This window comes from Panulirus ornatus, chromosome 41 (assembly GCF_036320965.1).
Source record: "Panulirus ornatus isolate Po-2019 chromosome 41, ASM3632096v1, whole genome shotgun sequence".
Taxonomy (NCBI): Eukaryota; Metazoa; Arthropoda; class Malacostraca; order Decapoda; family Palinuridae; genus Panulirus; species Panulirus ornatus.
The window spans coordinates 11,513,271-11,532,810 of NC_092264.1; the positions used below are offsets into that span (position 1 = coordinate 11,513,271).

At 39.9% G+C, this 19,540-nt stretch overlaps 1 protein-coding gene across 6 annotated transcripts in view; it reads left to right on the forward strand.

The window, feature by feature from the left end:
- The window catches only part of LOC139761678 (uncharacterized), a 293,203-nt gene that overhangs the window by 212,911 nt on the left and 60,752 nt on the right, over window positions 1–19,540 (forward strand). For 5 of the 6 annotated variants that reach the window (XM_071686006.1, XM_071686007.1, XM_071686004.1 and 2 more), the window contains exon 5: window positions 16,861–17,015. In XM_071686006.1, the coding sequence (XP_071542107.1) occupies window positions 16,861–17,015 (155 nt within the window). The remainder of the gene's footprint in view (window positions 1–16,860; window positions 17,016–19,540) is intronic. The other variant, XM_071686009.1, reaches the window with a different exon arrangement.

Here is a 19,540-nt window from a genome sequence, read left to right on the forward strand (position 1 = left end):
AGATTTGTATGGGTTTTCAGAAAAGAAGAGTGAATGTTGGGGTGAAGAGGGTGGTGAGAGTAAGTGAGCTTGGGAAGGAGACCTGTGTGAGGAAGTACCAGGAGAGACTGTGTACAGAATGGAAAAAGGTGAGAACAATGGAAGTAAGGGGAGTGGGGGAGGAATGGGATGTATTTAGGGAATTAGTGATGGATTGCGCAAAAGATGCTTGTGGCATGAGAAGAGTGGGAGGTGGGTTGATTAGAAAGGGTAGTGAGTGGTGGGATGAAGAAGTAAGAGTATTAGTGAAAGAGAAGAGAGAGGCATTTGGAGGATTTTTGCAGGGAAAAAATGCAATTGAGTGGGAGATGTATAAAAGTAAGAGACAGGAGGTCAAGAGAAAGGTGCAAGAGGTGAAAAAAAGGGCAAATGAGAGTTGGGGTGAGAGAGTATCATTAAATTTTAGAGAGAATAAAAAGATGTTCTGGAAGGAGGTAAATAAAGTGCGTAAGACAAGGGAGCAAATGGGAACTTCAGTGAAGGGCGCAAATGGGGAGGTGATAACAAGTAGTGGTGATGTGAGAAGGAGATGGAGTGAGTATTTTGAAGGTTTGTTGAATGTGTCTGATGATAGAGTGGCAGATATAGGGTGTTTTGGTCGAGGTGGTGTGCAAAGTGAGAGGGTTAGGGAAAATGATTTGGTAAACAGAGAAGAGGCAGTAAAAGCTTTGTGGAAGATGAAAGCCGGCAAGGCAGCAGGTTTGGATGGTATTGCAGTGGAATTTATTAAAAAGGGGGGTGACTGTATTGTTGACTGGTTGGTAAGGTTATTTAATGTATGTATGACTCATGGTGAGGTGCCTGAGGATTGGCGAAATGCGTGCATAGTGCCATTGTACAAAGGCAAAGGGGATAAGAGTGAGTGCTCAAATTACAGAGGTATAAGTTTGTTGAGTATTCCTGGTAAATTATGTGGGAGGGTATTGATTGAGAGGGTGAAGGCATGTACAGAGCATCAGATTGGGGAAGAGCAGTGTGGTTTCAGAAGTGGTAGAGGATGTGTGGATCAGGTGTTTGCTTTGAAGAATGTATGTGAGAAATACTTAGAAAAGCAAATGGATTTGTATGTAGCATTTATGGATCTGGAGAAGGCATATGATAGAGTTGATAGAGATGCTCTGTGGAAGGTATCAAGAATATATGGTGTGGGAGGCAAGTTGTTAGAAGCAGTGAAAAGTTTTTATCGAGGATGTAAGGCATGTGTACGTGTAGGAAGAGAGGAAAGTGATTGGTTCTCAGTGAATGTAGGTTTGCGGCAGGGGTGTGTGATGTCTCCATGGTTGTTTAATTTGTTTATGGATGGGGTTGTTAGGGAGGTAAATGCAAGAGTTTTGGAAAGAGGGGCAAGTATGAAGTCTGTTGGGGATGAGAGAGCTTGGTAAGTGAGTCAGTTGTTGTTCGCTGATGATACAGCGCTGGTGGCTGATTCATGTGAGAAAGTGCAGAAGCTGGTGACTGAGTTTGGTAAAGTGTGTGGAAGAAGAAAGTTAAGAGTAAATGTGAATAAGAGCAAGGTTATTAGGTACAGTAGGGTTGAGGGTCAAGTCAATTGGGAGGTGAGTTTGAATGGAGAAAAACTGGAGGAAGTGAAGTGTTTTAGATATGTGGGAGTGGATCTGGCAGCGGATGGAACCATGGAAGCGGAAGTGGATCATAGGGTGGGGGAGGGGGCGAAAATTCTGGGAGCCTTGAAGAATGTGTGGAAGTCGAGAACATTATCTCGGAAAGCAAAAATGGGTATGTTTGAAGGAATAGTGGTTCCAACAATGTTGTATGGTTGCGAGGCGTGGGCTATGGATAGAGTTGTGCGCAGGAGGATGGATGTGCTGGAAATGAGATGTTTGAGGACAATGTGTGGTGTGAGGTGGTTTGATCGAGTAAGTAACGTAAGGGTAAGAGAGATGTGTGGAAATAAAAAGAGCGTGGTTGAGAGAGCAGAAGAGGGTGTTTTGAAATGGTTTGGGCACATGGAGAGAATGAGTGAGGAAAGGTTGACCAAGAGGATATATGTGTCGAAGGTGGAGGGAACGAGGAGAAGAGGGAGACCAAATTGGAGGTGGAAAGATGGAGTGAAAAAGATTTTGTGTGATCGGGGCCTGAACATGCAGGAGGGTGAAAGGAGGGCAAGGAATAGAGTGAATTGGAGCGATGTGGTATACCGGGGTTGACGTGCTGTCAGTGGATTGAATCAAGGCATGTGAAGCGTCTGGGGTAAACCATGGAAAGCTGTGCAGGTATGTATATTTGCGTGTGTGGACATATGTATATACATGTGTATGGGGGTGGGTTGGGCCATTTCTTTCGTCTGTTTCCTTGCGCTACCTCGCAAACGCGGGAGACAGCGACAAAGTATAAAAAAAAAAAAAAAAAAAAAATATATATATATATATATATATATATACATATATATTTCTTTTCTTTCTTTCAAACTATTCGCCATTTCCCGCATTAGCGAGGTAGCGTTAAGAACAGAGGACTGGGCCTTTGAGGGAATACCCTCACCTGGCCCAATTCTCTGTTCCTTCTTTTGGAAAAAAAGAAAAAAAAACGAGAGGGGAGGATTTCCAGCCCCCCGCTCCCTCCCCTTTTAGTCGCCTTCTACGACACGCAAGGAATACGTGGGAAGTATTCTTAATCCCCTATCCCCAGGGATAATACATATATATATATATATATATATATATATATATATATATATATATATATATATATATATATATATATATATATATATATATATCTTTCTTTTCTTTCTTTTAAACTATTCGCCATTTCCCGCGTTAGCGAGGTAGCATTAAGAACAGAGGACTGGGCCTTTGAGGGAATACCCTCACCTGGCCCAATTCTCTGTTCCTTCTTTTTGAAAATTAAAAAAAAAAAAAGACGAGAGGGGAGGATTTCCAGCCCCCCGCTCCCTCCCCTTTTAGTCGCCTTCTACGACACGCAGGGAATACGTGGGAAGTATTCTTAATCCCCCCCCAGGGATAATATATATATATATATATATATATATATATATATATATATATATATATATATATATATATATTTTTTTTTTTATACTTTGTCGCTGTCTCCCGCATTTGCGAGGTAGCGCAAGGAAACAGACGAAAGAAATGGCCCAACCCCCCCATACACATGTATATACATACGTCCACACATGCAAATATATATATATATATATATATATATATATATATATATATATATATATATATATATATATATATATATATAAAGTTTTTAGTGAAAGAGAAAAGAGAGGCATTTGGATGATACTTAAAAGGAAGGAGCGCAAATAACTGGGAGATGTATAAAAGAAAGCAGCAGGAGGTCAAGAGAAAGGTGCAAGGGCTGAAAAAGAGGGCAAATGAGAGTTGGGGTTAGAGAGTATCATTGAACTTTAGGGAGGATAAAAAGATGTTTTGGAAGGAGGTAAATAACGTGCATAAGACAAGAGAACAAATGGGAGCATCGGTGAAGGGGGCAAGTGGGGAAGTAATATTAGGTAGTGATGAAGTGAGAAGGCGATGGAGGGAGTATTTTGAAGGTCTGTTGAATGTGTTTGATAGAGTTGCAGATATAGGGTGTTTTGGTCAGGGTGGTGTGTGAAGTGAGAGGGTTAGGGAGAATGGTTTGGTTAAAAAGGAAGAGGTAGTGAAAGCTTTGCGGAAGATGAAATCCGACAAGGTGACGGGTTTGGATGGTATTGCAGTAGAATTTATTGAGAAAGGGGGTGACTGTGTTGTTGATAGGTTGGTAAAGATATTCAATGTATGTATGGTGTATGGTGAAGTGCCTGAGAATTGGCAGAATGCATGCATAATGCCATTGTACAGAAGCAAAGGTGAGTGCGAAATTGGAAAGGGGTTATTGATTGAGAGGATGAAGGCATGTACAGAGCATCAGCTAGGGGAAGAGCAGTGTAGTCTCAGAAGTAGTAGAGGATGTGTGGAACAGGTGTTTGCTTTGAAGAATATGTGTGAGAAATACCTAGAAAAACAGATGGTTTTGTATGTAGCATTTATGGATCTAGAGAAGGCATATGACAGGGTTGATAAAGCTTACTTCTTCATCCCACCACTCACTACCCTTTCTAATCTGCCAACCTCCCACGCTTCTCATGTCACAAGCATCTTTTGCGCAAGTCATCACTGCTTCCCTAAATACATCCCATTCCTCCCCCACTCCCCTTACGTCCTTGGTCTCACCTTTTTCCATTCTGTACTCATCTCTCCTGGTACTTCCTCACACAAGTCTCCTTCCCAAGCTCACTTACTCCCACCACTCTCTTCACCCCAACATTCTCTCTTCTTTTCTGAAAACCTCTACAAGTCTTCACCTTCGCCTCCACAAGATAATGATCAGACATCCCTCCAGTTGCACCTCTCCTATCCCTGGGGATAGGGAAGAAAGAATACTTCCCACACATTCCCCGCGTGTCGTAGTAGGCGACTAGTGGGGACGGGAGCAGGGGGGGCTAGAAACCCTCCCCCTTGTATTTTAACTTTCTAAAAGAGGAAACAGAAGGAGTTTTTTATTTCATAATCTAACTTTATCTCTAATCTAATCAAACTTTGATCACTGTTTGACAAACTCTCACCTACTTCACAAGAGTTGATTAAGTTTGTGTTCTTGGTGAGGACAAGATCAAGGATGTTTTTACCTCTAGTTGGTTTTTTAATTAACTGTTCTAGAAAAGCATCTTCAATCAATTCAGTTAGATTCAATACCTCTCGGTCACCTGTTAACGTGTTCCAATTTATGTTTGGACTTTTGAAGTCTCCAACTATTATAACGTCTTTACTGTTTACTATAGTTTTGATTTCATTGGATAACATCTTATCATCTTTTTGTTTAGGAGGTCTGTAAATATTGGTGAGACATAGTTTTTTGAACTTGTTGGTAATGTCAATATAAAGAGAGTCGTAAGTGTATTTCTACTGTATTGATCTTAATAGCACTTAGATTGTTATCAACATAGATCAAAACTCCACCATTTATCCTGAACAAGCGATCTTTTATAGACAGCTCTGCGATTAAATGTTTATTCTCAGAGTTTACCGATGTTTCTCAGATTGCAATATTGTTTGGTTTTTCAGTAACTGCATAGGATGTAAGTTCATTGCGTTTCGTAATGATGCTCCAAGCATGTATTTATATTAAACTTATTTTCTGTGGAGCTGATTTCTGGACTGAATTTGCCTTTTTTTCTTTTTTACTGTCCGTATGTGTGTTTGTATTATCACTGTTAATGTCTGCATGTGCAACAGCAGGAGAGAGATGGTTCTACATCTGTTTATGGTTCACTGCCTTACTCTGACCCTACCAGACTTGTTCCAAAAAGTTACCTGAGTTGAGCTGTAGCTAGGCTAACCCACTACTTATACTGCCTGAGTTGTCCCCAACTGACCCAATTTGCTTTTTTTGCCAATCCCTCTGCCTGTGAAGTTACCGCTACTCCTTGGGGATCCCTACCGCCAAGGTCCCATCCATCCTCTACCACTACCATTATAGTGGTCAAACTGGATGCCTTGTTCCCCAGATACTATACACACTCAGATTCCCCTACACTGACCCCCACACTGATACTCCCTCACCCTCCCCCACTCTTCTAATTCCTTCATTAGCTAGAATGTGATTTACTCTCATGAGTAGTTTATCTCTTGAAAGAAAAGGACTGATATTCTCTTCCAGTGCTCTTCCAAGGCAGGCTTTCCCTATTCCATTTAAGTGAAGACCATCCTTAGCATACAGAGATCTATCATGACTAAAATGGTCCCACAGGTCTATACTAAACATACTATCGTCCTCCCTACAGAGAGCTTCAGTTCTTATGTTTATCCCCATCATTCTAAGAAGGTACAGGAATCGACGTCATACCATGGCAGCAATCCTAATATTATAAGCTACCTTCGACTTTCTTTGAACTTGGTAATAAGTTTCCTATATTTTACTAATATTTCTACTGATTTCCCATTAATTGCATTGTTTGTCCCCACCTGAATGACAAAAATTACATCCTCGGGATTGTTTATATGTTGTCAAACTTATATAGCACGTGTTCTGTCCTAGCACCTGCATCACATAAGTTCTTCCTATTTTGAGTGGAAGGTTTGATGCTAATAGGTTGTTTGGTAATGTGGCGACAGGTTTTCTTGCAGGTTGTAAGGTAGAAGTATTTTCCAACTTCATCTCAAAGGTTGCTATCCTACTATGTAAGCTGTTTACCCTAGATAATATACCTGTGTCTGTGTCCTCTATCTCAACCACTTTCGCTACCAAGAACCCAGCTTCCTCTTCCCACCCTTTCATCCTAATGTCGTTTCTCGAACCCTTTGCTATTTTTCCTACCGTCTACCAAAACTCTATAAAATATGTTGCAGAACAAACAAGAAGTGTACTCACCTTCTTCTCTGATGAGAAAGTCCCTGGCATCTAGGGAAGGCAATTCGAGAAGCTGGAGCCATCTTTTAGGATTTCTCCAAGATTCAAAGAATTTCACTAAGCTGACACAGCACTGGTGGCACACTTGAGTGAGAAACTGTTAAGATTGGTGACAGGGTTTGGGAGAGCATGAAAGGAGAGAGCTGAGAGTAATGTGAATGAAAGCAAGGTTATTAGGTTTATCAGGGCAGAGGGACAGGTTAGTTAAGGTTTGAGTTTGAATGGAAAAAATTTAGAGGAAGTGAAGTGTTTCAGATACCTGGGAATGGACATGGAAACAAATGGAACCAAAGAAGTGGAAGTGGGTCATAGGGTGGGTGAGGGGACAAAGGCTCTTGGAACATTGAGGAGTGTGTGGAAAAGAGAAGTTATTTGGGAGGACAAAAATGATTATGTTTGAAGGTATAGTAGTCCCAAAGATGTCATGTGGCATGGGCTATAGATGAGAATGTGCATAAGAGGGTGGATGTGTTGGAAATGAAATGTTTGAGGACAGTACCTGGTTTGAGATTGTTTGATGCAGTAAGTGAAAAAAGGGAAGAAGAGTGTGATTGAAAGCTGAAGAGGGGTTGCTGAAATTGTTCAAACATATGGAGAGAATGAGTAAGGAGATGGTGATAAAGAGGATGTATGTGTCAGAATTGGAGGGAAAAGGAGAATGGGGAGACCAAACCGGAGATAGAAAGAATGAGTGAAAAATATTGTCTTTGGGCCCTGAACATGTAGGAGAATGCATGGGATAGAATGAATCAAAACAATAGGGTATATTAAGGTAATGTGTCGTCAGTGGACTGAACCAGGGCATGTGAAGCAGCCACTCTAATTGGTATATCATTCCATATATATACAATTCTGTTGAATAAAAAGTATTAGTCCTTTTGGAGATAAAACGTTTGTCCATGAGTTTTAAGTCCATCTGTTTGTAACCATTACTGCAAGTGAAATCAGACAAATCTGTTTCTATGCAAGTCTTTAGATCAAGATTATCAAAGCCTTTGACAATTTTGAATGCCTTCATCAGATTATCCGTTTACTTTTCTAAATTGAACAGATTAAAGTTGTTTAATTCACTCTTATAGGATTTGTTTCTCAGTCCAGGTATCATCTTGTTAGCTCACCTGTGTACTCTCTCCATTCTGCCTATATCTTCCCTCAAGTAGGGTGACCAAAACTGGACACAATATTCAAGATGGGGATGTATGAATAACTTGTGAAGAGTAAGGATAATTTCTCTGGACATAGATTCAGTAGCCCTACCTATTAATCCAAGAATATTGTTCACCTTTGTAACTGCTTCTGTTCATAGTTTGCTTGGCTTTAGGTCACCAGAGATCATTACACTCAAGTCTTTGCCCTCATTTACCTTTTACTTCCAACAGAATACTTACTATAGCTTGCCTTTTTATTTTACTGCCAACATTTAACACTTTGCACATATTGATAACAAAATTTATTTGCCACCAGTGATCCCAGTCCATTTGTTTGTCTGTTTGAAGCTTCAGGTGTTCAGTTTCTGCTGTAGATTTGTTTCCAAACTTATTATCATCTGCAGATTTCAATAACTTACAATGCACCCTATTATAAATATCATTAATGTATATGAGAAAGAGAACTGGCCCCAAGACTGATCATTGTGGGACACCTTTAGTTATGTTTAACCAGTCTTAGGCTTGACCATTAATCACAACTCTTTGTTTTCAGCCAGTCAACCAATTTCCTAACCACCAAAGTACAACCCCATGTATATCATATGACTTTAGTTAGTAACCTTTGATGTGGAACTTTATTGAATGCTTTTTGATAATCTAGATAGATGACATCAATTGATTTTGATTATATCATTAAAGATATCTCGCAGATTTGTCAAAAGTGAACAGTTTCGTCAAAAACCACATTGAGAGTTATTACTGAGTAGTGTTCCTCTAAATGGTGTACAGTATTATCTCAAATGTGTGGTAATAAAAAGAGTGTGGTTGAGAGAGCAGAAGAGGGTGAATTGAAATGGTTTGGTCACATGAAGAAAACGAGTGATGAAAGATTGACAAAGAGGATATATGTGTCAGAGGTAGAGGGAACGAGGAGGAGTGGGAGACCAAATTGGAGGTGGAAGGATGGAGTGAAAAAGATTTTGAGCGATTGGGGCCTGAACATACAGGAGGGTGAAAGGCATGCAAGGAATTGAGTGAATTGGAATGATGTGGTATACTGAAGTCGATGTGCTGTCAAAGGATTGAACCAGGGTATGTGAAGCATCTGGGGTAAACCATGGAAAGTTTTGTGGGGCCTGGATGTGTAAAGGGAGCTGTTGTTTCAGTGCGTTACACATGACAGCTAGAGACTTAGTGTGAACGAATGTGGCCTTTGTTCTTTTCCTAGCACTACCTCGCGCACATGCGGGGGGAGGGGGAAGCCATTTCATGTGTGGCTCGATGTCGATGGGAATGGATGAAGGCAGCAAGTATGAATATGTATATGTGTATATATGTATATGTCTGTGTATGTATATGTATGTATACATTGAAATGTATAGGTATGTATATGTGTGTGCGTAGGCATTTATGTATATACATGTGTATGTGGGTGGGTTGGGCCATTCTTTCGTCTGTTTCCTTGCACTACCTCACTAATGTGGGAGACAGTGACAAAGTATGATAAAAAGAAAAGTACTAAATAATCAAAATTGGTGTTTTTTAGCAAGCTTCCCATTCTCTTGTACTTTCCCCAAAGCAAGTGACTTACTGAAGAGAAGAGTCAGGGGTTTACCAATATCATTTTTTGCCTTTTCATTACCTCCAAATGAATCAATTCTGGGCCTGCTGTTTTATTTATTTTCATTCTTCAACTCTTATATCCATGTGTTGCAAATTGTTTTTCTCTCCTAGCATTGGATCTGGATTTGGGACATGATCTGTATCTTCAGTGGTAAATACAGATGAGAAAACATCACTTAAAATCTTTACCATGTCTTTGTTGTCATGAACTAAATCACCATTTTCTGTTATTAACTGACCAATTGAATGAGTAATGACTCTTGCAAAACCTCTTACATACCCATAAAACTCATTCGGATTTCTTTTGCTATTTTTAACAATATACGCTTCATACTGGCATGTACTTCAACGTATAAATCTCAGTTTTTTATGCATATTTACATGATTTGCTGTATTAAGCTGATTATAGGTCTCTTTGAGCTTCTTATGTGCTGCTTTCTTGTACAGTAGATACTTCCTTATATCATCGTTCCTCCATTTTGGCTTTGTATTGGAAAAAGACCATCTACTTCGGGTTGGCATAAATGTTTCCACCACTGCTTTGAACTTTTTACTGAAACTCTCCCAAGGTATGCCCATATCACTTTCATTTATGATATCCGAAGTTTGCCTGGCAAGAGCAATGAGATGATCTTTAAAATTTGCAAGTCTAAAATTTGGTATTTTGGAATTACAAGCAATGTTGAAAGTTAAGTCAGAAGTAATTTGCTAGTGCCAAACTTTCCTCTGAGTTCAGCTAATTATATTTTGGCAGTACCAAGCAGATTTAGGACAAAGGCCTTGGCTCAAGCTTCTGGAAAGGGATTCCTATGCTTAGATAATGGAATGTTAAATCTACTATGATCAAATCATTTTCATTACTAATTTCTTCAGTATTCCTCTGGCATTTGTGCTTGGGGGAGTGGGTGACTATAAACTAATCCTTCTATTATTTTCTTTCAAACCTTATCTTTGATTTCCACAAAAATGAAGTCAGTATGATCAACAGCGACAGCAGTTTTCAGCACAGGATTTAGAAAAGCTTTAAAAAGAGCAAAAACCGCTGCCTTCTTTATTTCCCCTATCATGGTCGAATATAAAGTACCAAGAACTGGCATATTAGGCATGGAAATCTGTTTTAAATGTCTAGCCAAGATGCCATAATACCAATTGTATCATAGTTTTCTTTCATCGCAGTTCTCTTTAACTCCAAAAATTTGGTGCATATACATAGTGTGTTAGCATAGAATAGTGTAATACAAGTCTGAGATATTTTTCCCCTTGGTATGTATATGTGCAGCAGAGACAGTGGGGAGCCCACCTATGTGAACAAAGACAGTCCCATCCTGTTTGCTACCTACCTTTTTCCAACTTCCACCCAGGATTCGATATCATGCTGCTCTGCATTGCCTTTTTCCTCGACCTACCTTGTTCCCAAATGGCAGAGCCAGGTGACATCTTGTCGTGTACCCTCATCGGCCTGACCCTTGCTGCTTCATGTGAAATGACCTCTACTACCTAAGAATTGACCACTAGGTGTTCTGTTTTGCTGTGTACCTTATCTTCCTATTTCCTATTCTATGTCAGGTCTCTGATCTTTAGGTTACCTATCCTTCCATGTTTCCTCTTATTTTGAATTTGTCAGTTTTCATATTATCTGAGTACCTGACTAGTTTATGTCTACTGAAAGAATAGCTTAGTATTCTCATCTAGCAGTCTGTCAAGATTGGCATTCCTTATTCCATTCAAGTGGAGTCTGTCCTTGGCAAAGAGGCTTCTCTCTTGGCTAAAGTGATTCCATAAATATACACAGAGGACATTTTCTTCCTTTGAACAGAGAGCCTCAGTTCTACTCTTTATACCTAATATTCTACTGAAAGTGCAGAGATTTACATTATATCTAACTTCATACTGCTGACTTTGAACTTACAAATGAGTTCTTTGTACTTCACTAAAATTTATTCTTATTTCTCACTGACTGTATTGTGTCCCAATATTTTTTATTATACTTTGTCGCTGTCTCCCGCGTTTGTGAGGTAGCGCAAGGAAACAGACGAAAGAAATGGCCCACCCCCCCCATACACATGTATATACATACATCCACACACGCAAATATACATACCTGCACAGCTTTCCATGGTTTACCCCAGACGCTTCACATGCCTTGATTCAATCCACTGACAGCACGTCAACCCCGGTATACCACATCGCTCCAAATCTCTCTATTCCTTGCCCTCCTTTCACCCTCCTGCATGTTCAGGCCCTGATCACACAAAATCTTTTTCACTCCATCTTTCCACCTCCAATTTGGTCTCCCTCTTCTCCTCGTTCCCTCCACCTCCGACACATATATCCTCTTGGTCAATCTTTCCTCACTCATTCTCTCCATGTGCCCAAACCACTTCAAAACACCCTCTTCTGCTCTCTCAACCACGCTCTTTTTATTTCCACACATCTCTCTTACCCTTACGTTACTCACTCGATCAAACCACCTCACACCACACATTGTCCTCAAACATCTCATTTCCAGCACATCCATCCTCCTGCGCACAACTCTATCCATAGCCCACGCCTCGCAACCATACAACATTGTTGGAACCACTATTCCTTCAAACATACCCATTTTTGCTTTCCGAGATAATGTTCTTGACTTCCACACATTCTTCAAGGCCCCCAGAATTTTCGCCCCCTCCCCCACCCTATGATCCACTTCCGCTTCCATGGTTCCATCCGCTGCCAGATCCACTCCCAGATATCTAAAACACTTCACTTCCTCCAGTTTTTCTCCATTCAAACTCACCTCCCAATTGACTTGACCCTCAACCCTACTGTACCTAATAACCTTGCTCTTATTCACATTTACTCTTAATTTTCTTCTTCCACACACTTTACCAAACTCAGTCACCAGCTTCTGCAGTTTCTCACATGAATCAGCCACCAGCGCTGTATCATCAGCGAACAACAACTGACTCACTTCCCAAGCTCTCTCATCCCCAACAGACTTCATACTTGCCCCTCTTTCCAAAACTCTTGCATTTACCTCCCTAACAACCCCATCCATAAACAAATTAAACAACCATGGAGACATCACACACCCCTGCCGCAAACCTACATTCACTGAGAACCAATCACTTTCCTCTCTTCCTACATGTACACATGCCTTACATCCTCGATAAAAACTTTTCACTGCTTCTAACAACTTTCCTCCCACACCATATATTCTTAATACCTTCCACAGAGCATCTCTATCAACTCTATCATATGCCTTCTCCAGATCCATAAATGCTACATACAAATCCATTTGCTTTTCTAAGTATTTCTCACATACATTCTTCAAAGCAAACACCTGATCCACACATCCTCTACCACTTCTGAAACCACACTGCTCTTCCCCAATCTGATGCTCTGTACATGCCTTCACCCTCTCAATCAATACCCTCCCATATAATTTACCAGGAATACTCAGCAAACTTATAACTCTGTAATTTGAGCACTCACTCTTATCCCCTTTGCCTTTGTACAGTGGCACTATGCACGCATTCCGCCAATCCTCAGGCACCTCACCATGAGTCATACATGCATTAAATAACCTTACCAACCAGTCAACAATACAGTCACCCCCTTTTTTAATAAATTCCACTGCAATACCATCCAAACCTGTTGTCCCAATATGGACAACAAATGGTGAATCCTCAGGAGCATTTAAGACAGTGTCATCAAACTTTCCTAAGATATCCTCCAATTTTGCACCAGGAAAGCACAAATTTCTTCTCCTCTTTTCCTTAACATGGAATTCCTGGTCCTCATCCCTTACTGAGGAACCTCCAACTAGAACGATACTTCAATCATCCTGTATTTCGTTGTCCTGTAAACTAACCTCTTCTGAGTTGAATCTCCCTTTCCTAGACTTCTGCTAGTCAGCAAGTCTATCTAGCAGGCTGAAAGGCATATCTGTCATCTAATTTTGTCTGCACAGTAACCAACCTCTCCTTTAAGTTCTCTACCTTATTTGTCATCAGTGATTTGTGCTCCTGTACATGCATTATTTTTTGCAGTAACATGGCCTGCATCACTTTCTCACTGATTCATCCAAACACATAGCTTTACCAACCAATGCCTCATTGTTTTTCCTTCTTTCTAGATGCAGTGTTTCTAACTAAGTGCAGAACAAACAAGAAATGAACTTACCTTGTTCCTTAATGAGCAATTTCTGGGTGAATTCTCTGGTACAGCTAAGACAGCTAAATCATGGAGTAGGCGCCATTGTTCATATCACATCAGTAAACTACACGCTCAGAAGTACGTCCACTTGCAAGAGAGTTAGGGGACAACTTATATTGCACTGCCAGGAGAAATGAGAAACATGAATTAAATATCTGCTGAAGCACTTAAAGGAATACTTCACCTGTGATTGAAATCAGTCCAAGATGAGCTAAGAATAGACTATTATGAAATGCATGTGGCAGCTGCTTGCTAGCCTTTCCATTATGGCAAAATCTTGTTGTAAGGTGTACACATGCACATATTCTCTCTCTCTCTCTCTCTCTCTCTCTCTCTCTCTCTCTCTCTCTCTCTCTCTCTCTCTCTCTCTCTCTCTCTCTCTCTCTCTCTCTCTCTCTCTCTCTCTCTCTCTCTCTCTCTCTCTCTCTCTCTCTCTCTCTCTCTCTCTCTCTCTCTCTCTCTCTCTCTCTCTCTCTCTCTCTCTCTCTCTCTCTCTCTCTCTCTCTCTCTCTCTCTCTCTCTCTCTCTCTCTCTCTCTCTCTCTCTCTCTCTCTCTCTCTCTCTCTCTCTCTCTCTCTCTCTCTCTCTCTCTCTCTCTCTCTCTCTCTCTCTCTCTCTCTCTCTCTCTCTCTCTCTCTCTCTCTCTCTCTCTCTCTCTCTCTCTCTCTCTCTCTCTCTCTCTCTCTCTCTCTCTCTCTCTCTCTCTCTCTCTCTCTCTCTCTCTCTCTCTCTCTCTCTCTCTCTCTCTCTCTCTCTCTCTCTCTCTCTCTCTCTCTCTCTCTCTCTCTCTCTCTCTCTCTCTCTCTCTCTCTCTCTCTCTCTCTCTCTCTCTCTCTCTCTCTCTCTCTCTCTCTCTCTCTCTCTCTCTCTCTCTCTCTCTCTCTCTCTCTCTCTCTCTCGTTATAAGAGGTTTCACATGATTTTTTTGTAACATTATTCTGTATTTTGATGATGGTTTTCCTTCTCCAGTTTATATTGCCAAGGAAGTTGTTACCACAATTGTACCTCTTCTATGAGATTGTCTTTCTACCTAATTTTTTACTATATCGTCACTAATCCTGTAATAAAAGTCATACACTGTTTAATCACTTGTCCCTAGTGAGGAATCATATCTTATATTCTTTCTGTGCATGTTGTTATACTTAAGGATGGAACCATGAAAGCAGAGGAGTCATTGGGTGGGTGAGGGTGAAAATGGTTATGTTTGAAGGTATAGTAGTCCCAGTGGTTGTATGATTTGAAGCATGGGCTTTAGATGAGAATGTACATAAGAGGGTGAAGGTGATGGAAATTTAATGTTGAGGACAATATGTGGTGTAAGGAGGGTTGATGGAGTAAGTAATGATAGAGAGCTGGGTGGAAACAAGAAGAGTTTTGTTTAAGAAAGCTGAAGCGGGTGTGCTGAAATGGTTTGGACATATGGAGAAAATGATAGGGGAGAGGTTGACAAAAAGGACAGTGTGTTAGAAGTGGAGAGAACAAGTAGAATGGGGAGAGTCAGAGATGAAAGATGTTTTGAATTAGATTTTGAGTGATTAAAGCCTGAACATGCAGGAGGATGAACAGATTCCAGAAGATAGAGTAAATTGGAGCAGTGTGGTATACAAGGAGGGATGTGCTGTCACTGGACTGAATCATGGCATGTACACCAGCTGGGGGAAACCTTATAAAGGATTGTGGGGCCTGGTTGTAGACAGAGGGCTGTTTTGGTGCTTTACATATATCTAGAGATTGGATGAGTACTGTGATTATTGGGGTACAAGTCATTTTGGTTTGGAATACGATGTGTGGTGGTCTTACAATTTTTTTAAAGTATGAAATCCTCTATAGGTGAGGAAGAAGGAGGATGTTGAAGTGAAAGGGGATGTATACCTGTACCTCAGGTTTTTGCCTTTATGCAAGAATTTGAATCAATAATAGGTAAGAAGAAACTACATGCTACACCAGTGGTTTCAGTAAAAGCATGTGATAGAGTGAACAGAAATAACCTTTGGAAAGTCTTAACAGTGCTTGACATATGCAGAAAACTTTTTGATGCCATTAAGAGTGCTTGTAGAGGAAGCATTGCATATGTGCATGTGATCAGAAAGGGTTTGGGTTGATGGTTTGAAATATAGAAATATATCAGTGTTATGTAATGTGTCTGTGGAAGGGGTGATGTGTGGTTTAAGAGAGAAAATAGACTGATATAGGATCATTGTACCTGAGAATGGTTATTATTTAATTTGATTCACTTAGATGAATCTGTTTAGCCTCAGGGAATTATTTGATCAGGGAATTATTTGATAAGTTAGGTAGAATGATAATTCTAGAATAATGTCAGGTTGAATGATTACAAAAGATATGGAGTACAAATGTGGAAATTACACATGGAAGCTAGTAATGGTGAAAAAGATGAGTCCAGAGGAATACATGAAAAAAAGATTTGGAGGTACCTTGAGAGCCATAGTCATTTAGAAACTGAGTGTGGATTGTGTTTGAAACCTACATGAACAATTGATTATATCAGCTCTTCTGTATGGTTGAGTAATTCAGTATTTTGAAGAACACATTGGTTTAAGAAAATGCCAATAAATGAGAATAACTTTCAAATATTGCAATAACAAAAAGAAACTGAGTGTGGATTGTGTTTGAAACCTACGTGAACAATTGATTATATCAGCTCTTTTGTATGGTTGAGTAATTCAGTATTTTGAAGAACACATTGGTTTAAGAAAATGCCAATAAATGAGAATAACTTTCAAATATTGCAATAACAAAAAGAAAAGATAGAAGTGGTTAAAGGATGTGTGGTGTCATTAGAATGTTACATATATTGTGTTGAGAAGTTATATACACATTGGATGACAGGTTGATGAATAAGTTTATGATGGCCTACTCACAAATTGAAAGGTAGATAATAATTACAGATTTTTTTTAAGTGAACCCCATGGTTTTCACCATATTTAAAGATTGAATGTTGATGATATTTTTGGAATAATTTTGTGGATGAAATTGGTTGTGAAAGAATAGATACAGAGGTCCCAGTGACGAATTAGCTTTTTAACATTATATACATAAAGCATGAACATATGTGAAATCAAGATTTACTTTATTGACAAGAGTTTAGCACTTTACACATGTAAGCATATTTTCATGTAGCTTCACTCATTTCTTTTAAATGTGGCATTTAGTTCCCAGATTTTTGAGGCTTTGTACATCTACCAATCACTTATTTATGGTTATAGTAATAGGTTGAAGGAAAGAGAGATATCATGTCATCCATAGTTTGGAGTCTAAAAGTAATACAGGTAAATCATTGCTGCTGTGGCTTGATTGTGATTGAGTATAGTGATGTTAATTGTAATATGCTATGACCATTCATTTTCATAATCTTTTCTCCATTGCTATAATATCTCCACAGTAAGTCAAGAAAAAATCCAGAAACGAAAGCACCATTTTGCAGATTGGATATTTCTGGCTACTACCCGCAGGGATCAGGCTTGATTGACCTATCCTTGCTGAAAAAATATGTCACACTAGCACACAACCCAAGCTGTCGACCACATCATGTTAAAAGTTAGTGCTTAATTTTTTTATGAGAGTTTCTTGAAAATGTTACTGTGTAGAAAGATTTCTATTTATTGATTACTGAGTTTGTTGATCTACTTTTTTATGCACTTTTGTCAATTATTTAAAAGCATGCCTTTCACTTTCAATTAATTCCCAGCCATCCTTAAAGAGTTATCACAACTTGAAGGTTTTAGTCATAGGGTTGGGGAGGGTGCAAAGATTCAGGGAGTAATGAAGAATGTGCGGAAAGAGAAACGTTATATCAGAGAGCAAAATTGGATATGTTTGAAGGAATAGTGGTTCCAACAATATCACATGGTTGCGAGGCATGAGCTATATATAGTGTTGTACGGAGGAGGGTGGATGTGTTGGAGATGAAATGTTTGAGGATAATAAATGGTGTGAGATAGTTTGATCGAGTAAGTAATGTAATGGTAAGACAGATGTGTGGTAATAAGAAAAGTGTGGGTAATAGAGTAGAAAAAGGTGTGTTGCAATAGTTTGGACGTATGGAATTGATGAGTAAAGAAAGGCTGAAAAAGAGGGTATATGTGTCAAAGAGGTGGAGGGAACAAGAAGTGGGAGACAAAATTGGAGGTTGAAGGATGGAGTAAAAAAGATTTTGAGCAATCGGAGTTTGAATATGCAGAAAGGTGAAAGGCATGTATGAAACAGAGTAAATTGAATGACTGGGATTGACTTGCTGTCAGCGGACTTAACCATAGCATGTGAAACTTTCAGGGTAAACCTTGGGGTGTAGATGTGGATAGGGAGCTTTGGTTTCAGTGCATTACACATGACAGCTAGAGACTGAGTGTGAGCAGATGTGGCCTTTTTGTCTGCTTCCTGGCACTACCTCACTGATGCAGGGAGTGGCAAGGCTGTTTCCTGTAGGGTGGGGAATGCCCCAACCCACCCACATACACCTGTATATACATAAACACCCATACATGCATGTATACATACATATACATTTGAATGCAAAGGTGAGTAATGTGGCAGTTGAGGGAATAATTGGTGTACATGGGGTGTTCAGTGTTGTAAATGGAAATGGTGAAGAGCTTGTAGATTTATGTGCTGAAAAAGGACTGATGATTGGGAATACCTGGTTTAAAAAGAGAGATATACATAAGTATACCTATGTAAGTAGGACAGATGGCCAGAGAGCATTATTGGATTACGTGTTAATTGATAGGTGTGCAAAAGAGAGACTTTTGGATGTAAATGTGCTGAGAGGTGCAACTGGAGGGATGTCTGATCATTATCCTGTGGAGGCGAAGGTGAAGATTGGTAGAGGTTTTCAGAAAAGAAGAGAGAATGTTGGGGTGAAAAGAGTGGTGAGAGTAAGTGAGCTTGGGAAGGAAACTTGTGTGAGGAAGTACCAGGAGAGACTGAGTGCAGAATGGAAAAAGGTAAGAACAAAGGACGTAAGGGGAGTGGGGGAGGAATGGGATGTATTTAGGGAAGCAGTGATGGCTTGCGCAAAAGATGCTTGTGGCAAAAGCAGCGTGGGAGGTGGGCAGATTAGAAAGGGTAGTGAGTGGTGGGATGAAGAAGTAAGATTATTAGTGAAAGAGAAGAGAGAGGCATTTGGACGATTTTTGCAGGGAAATAATGCAAATGAGTGGGAGATGTATAAAAGAAAGAGGCAGGAGGTCAAGAGAAAGGTGCAAGAGGTGAAATGGAATGCACAAATGAGAGTTGGGGTGAGAGAGTATCATTAAATTTTAGGGAGAATAAAAAGTAGGGGGGAGGAGGTTGTCATTTCATGTGTGGCAAGGTGGCGATGGGAATGAATAAAGGCAGACAGTATGAATTATGTACATGTGTATATATGTGTATGTCTGTGTGTATATATGTATGTATACGTTGAGATGTATAGGTATGTATATCTGTGTGTGTGGACATGTATGTATATACATGTGTATGTGGGTGGGTTGGGCCATTCTTTCGTCTGTTTCCTTGCGCTACCTCACTAACGCGGGAGACAGCGACAAAGCAAAATGAAAAAATAAAATAAAAATAGTAATAAAAAGATGTTTTGGAAGGAGGCAAATAAAGTGCGTAAGATGAGGGAACAAATGGGAAAATCAGTGAAAGGGGCTAATGGGGAGGTGATAACAAGTGGTGATGTGAAAAGGAGATGGAGTGTGTATTTTGAAGGTTTCTTGAATGTGTTTGATGATAGAGTGGCAGATATAGGGTGTTTTGGTCGAGGTGGTGTGCAAAGTGAAAGGGTTAGGGAAAATGATTTGGTAAACAGAGGAGAGGTAGTAAAAGCTTTGCAGAAGATGAAAGCCAGCAAAGCAGCAGGTTTGGATGGTATTGCAGTGGAATTTAATAAAAAAGGGGGTGACTGCATTATTGACTGGTTGGTAAGGTTGTTTAAGGTATGTATGACTCATGGTGAGGTGCCTGATGATTAGCGGAATGCTTGCATAGTGCCATTGTACAAAGTCAAAGGGGATAAGAGTGAGTGCTCAAATTATAGAGGTATAAGTTTGTTGAGTATTCCTGGTAAATTATATGGG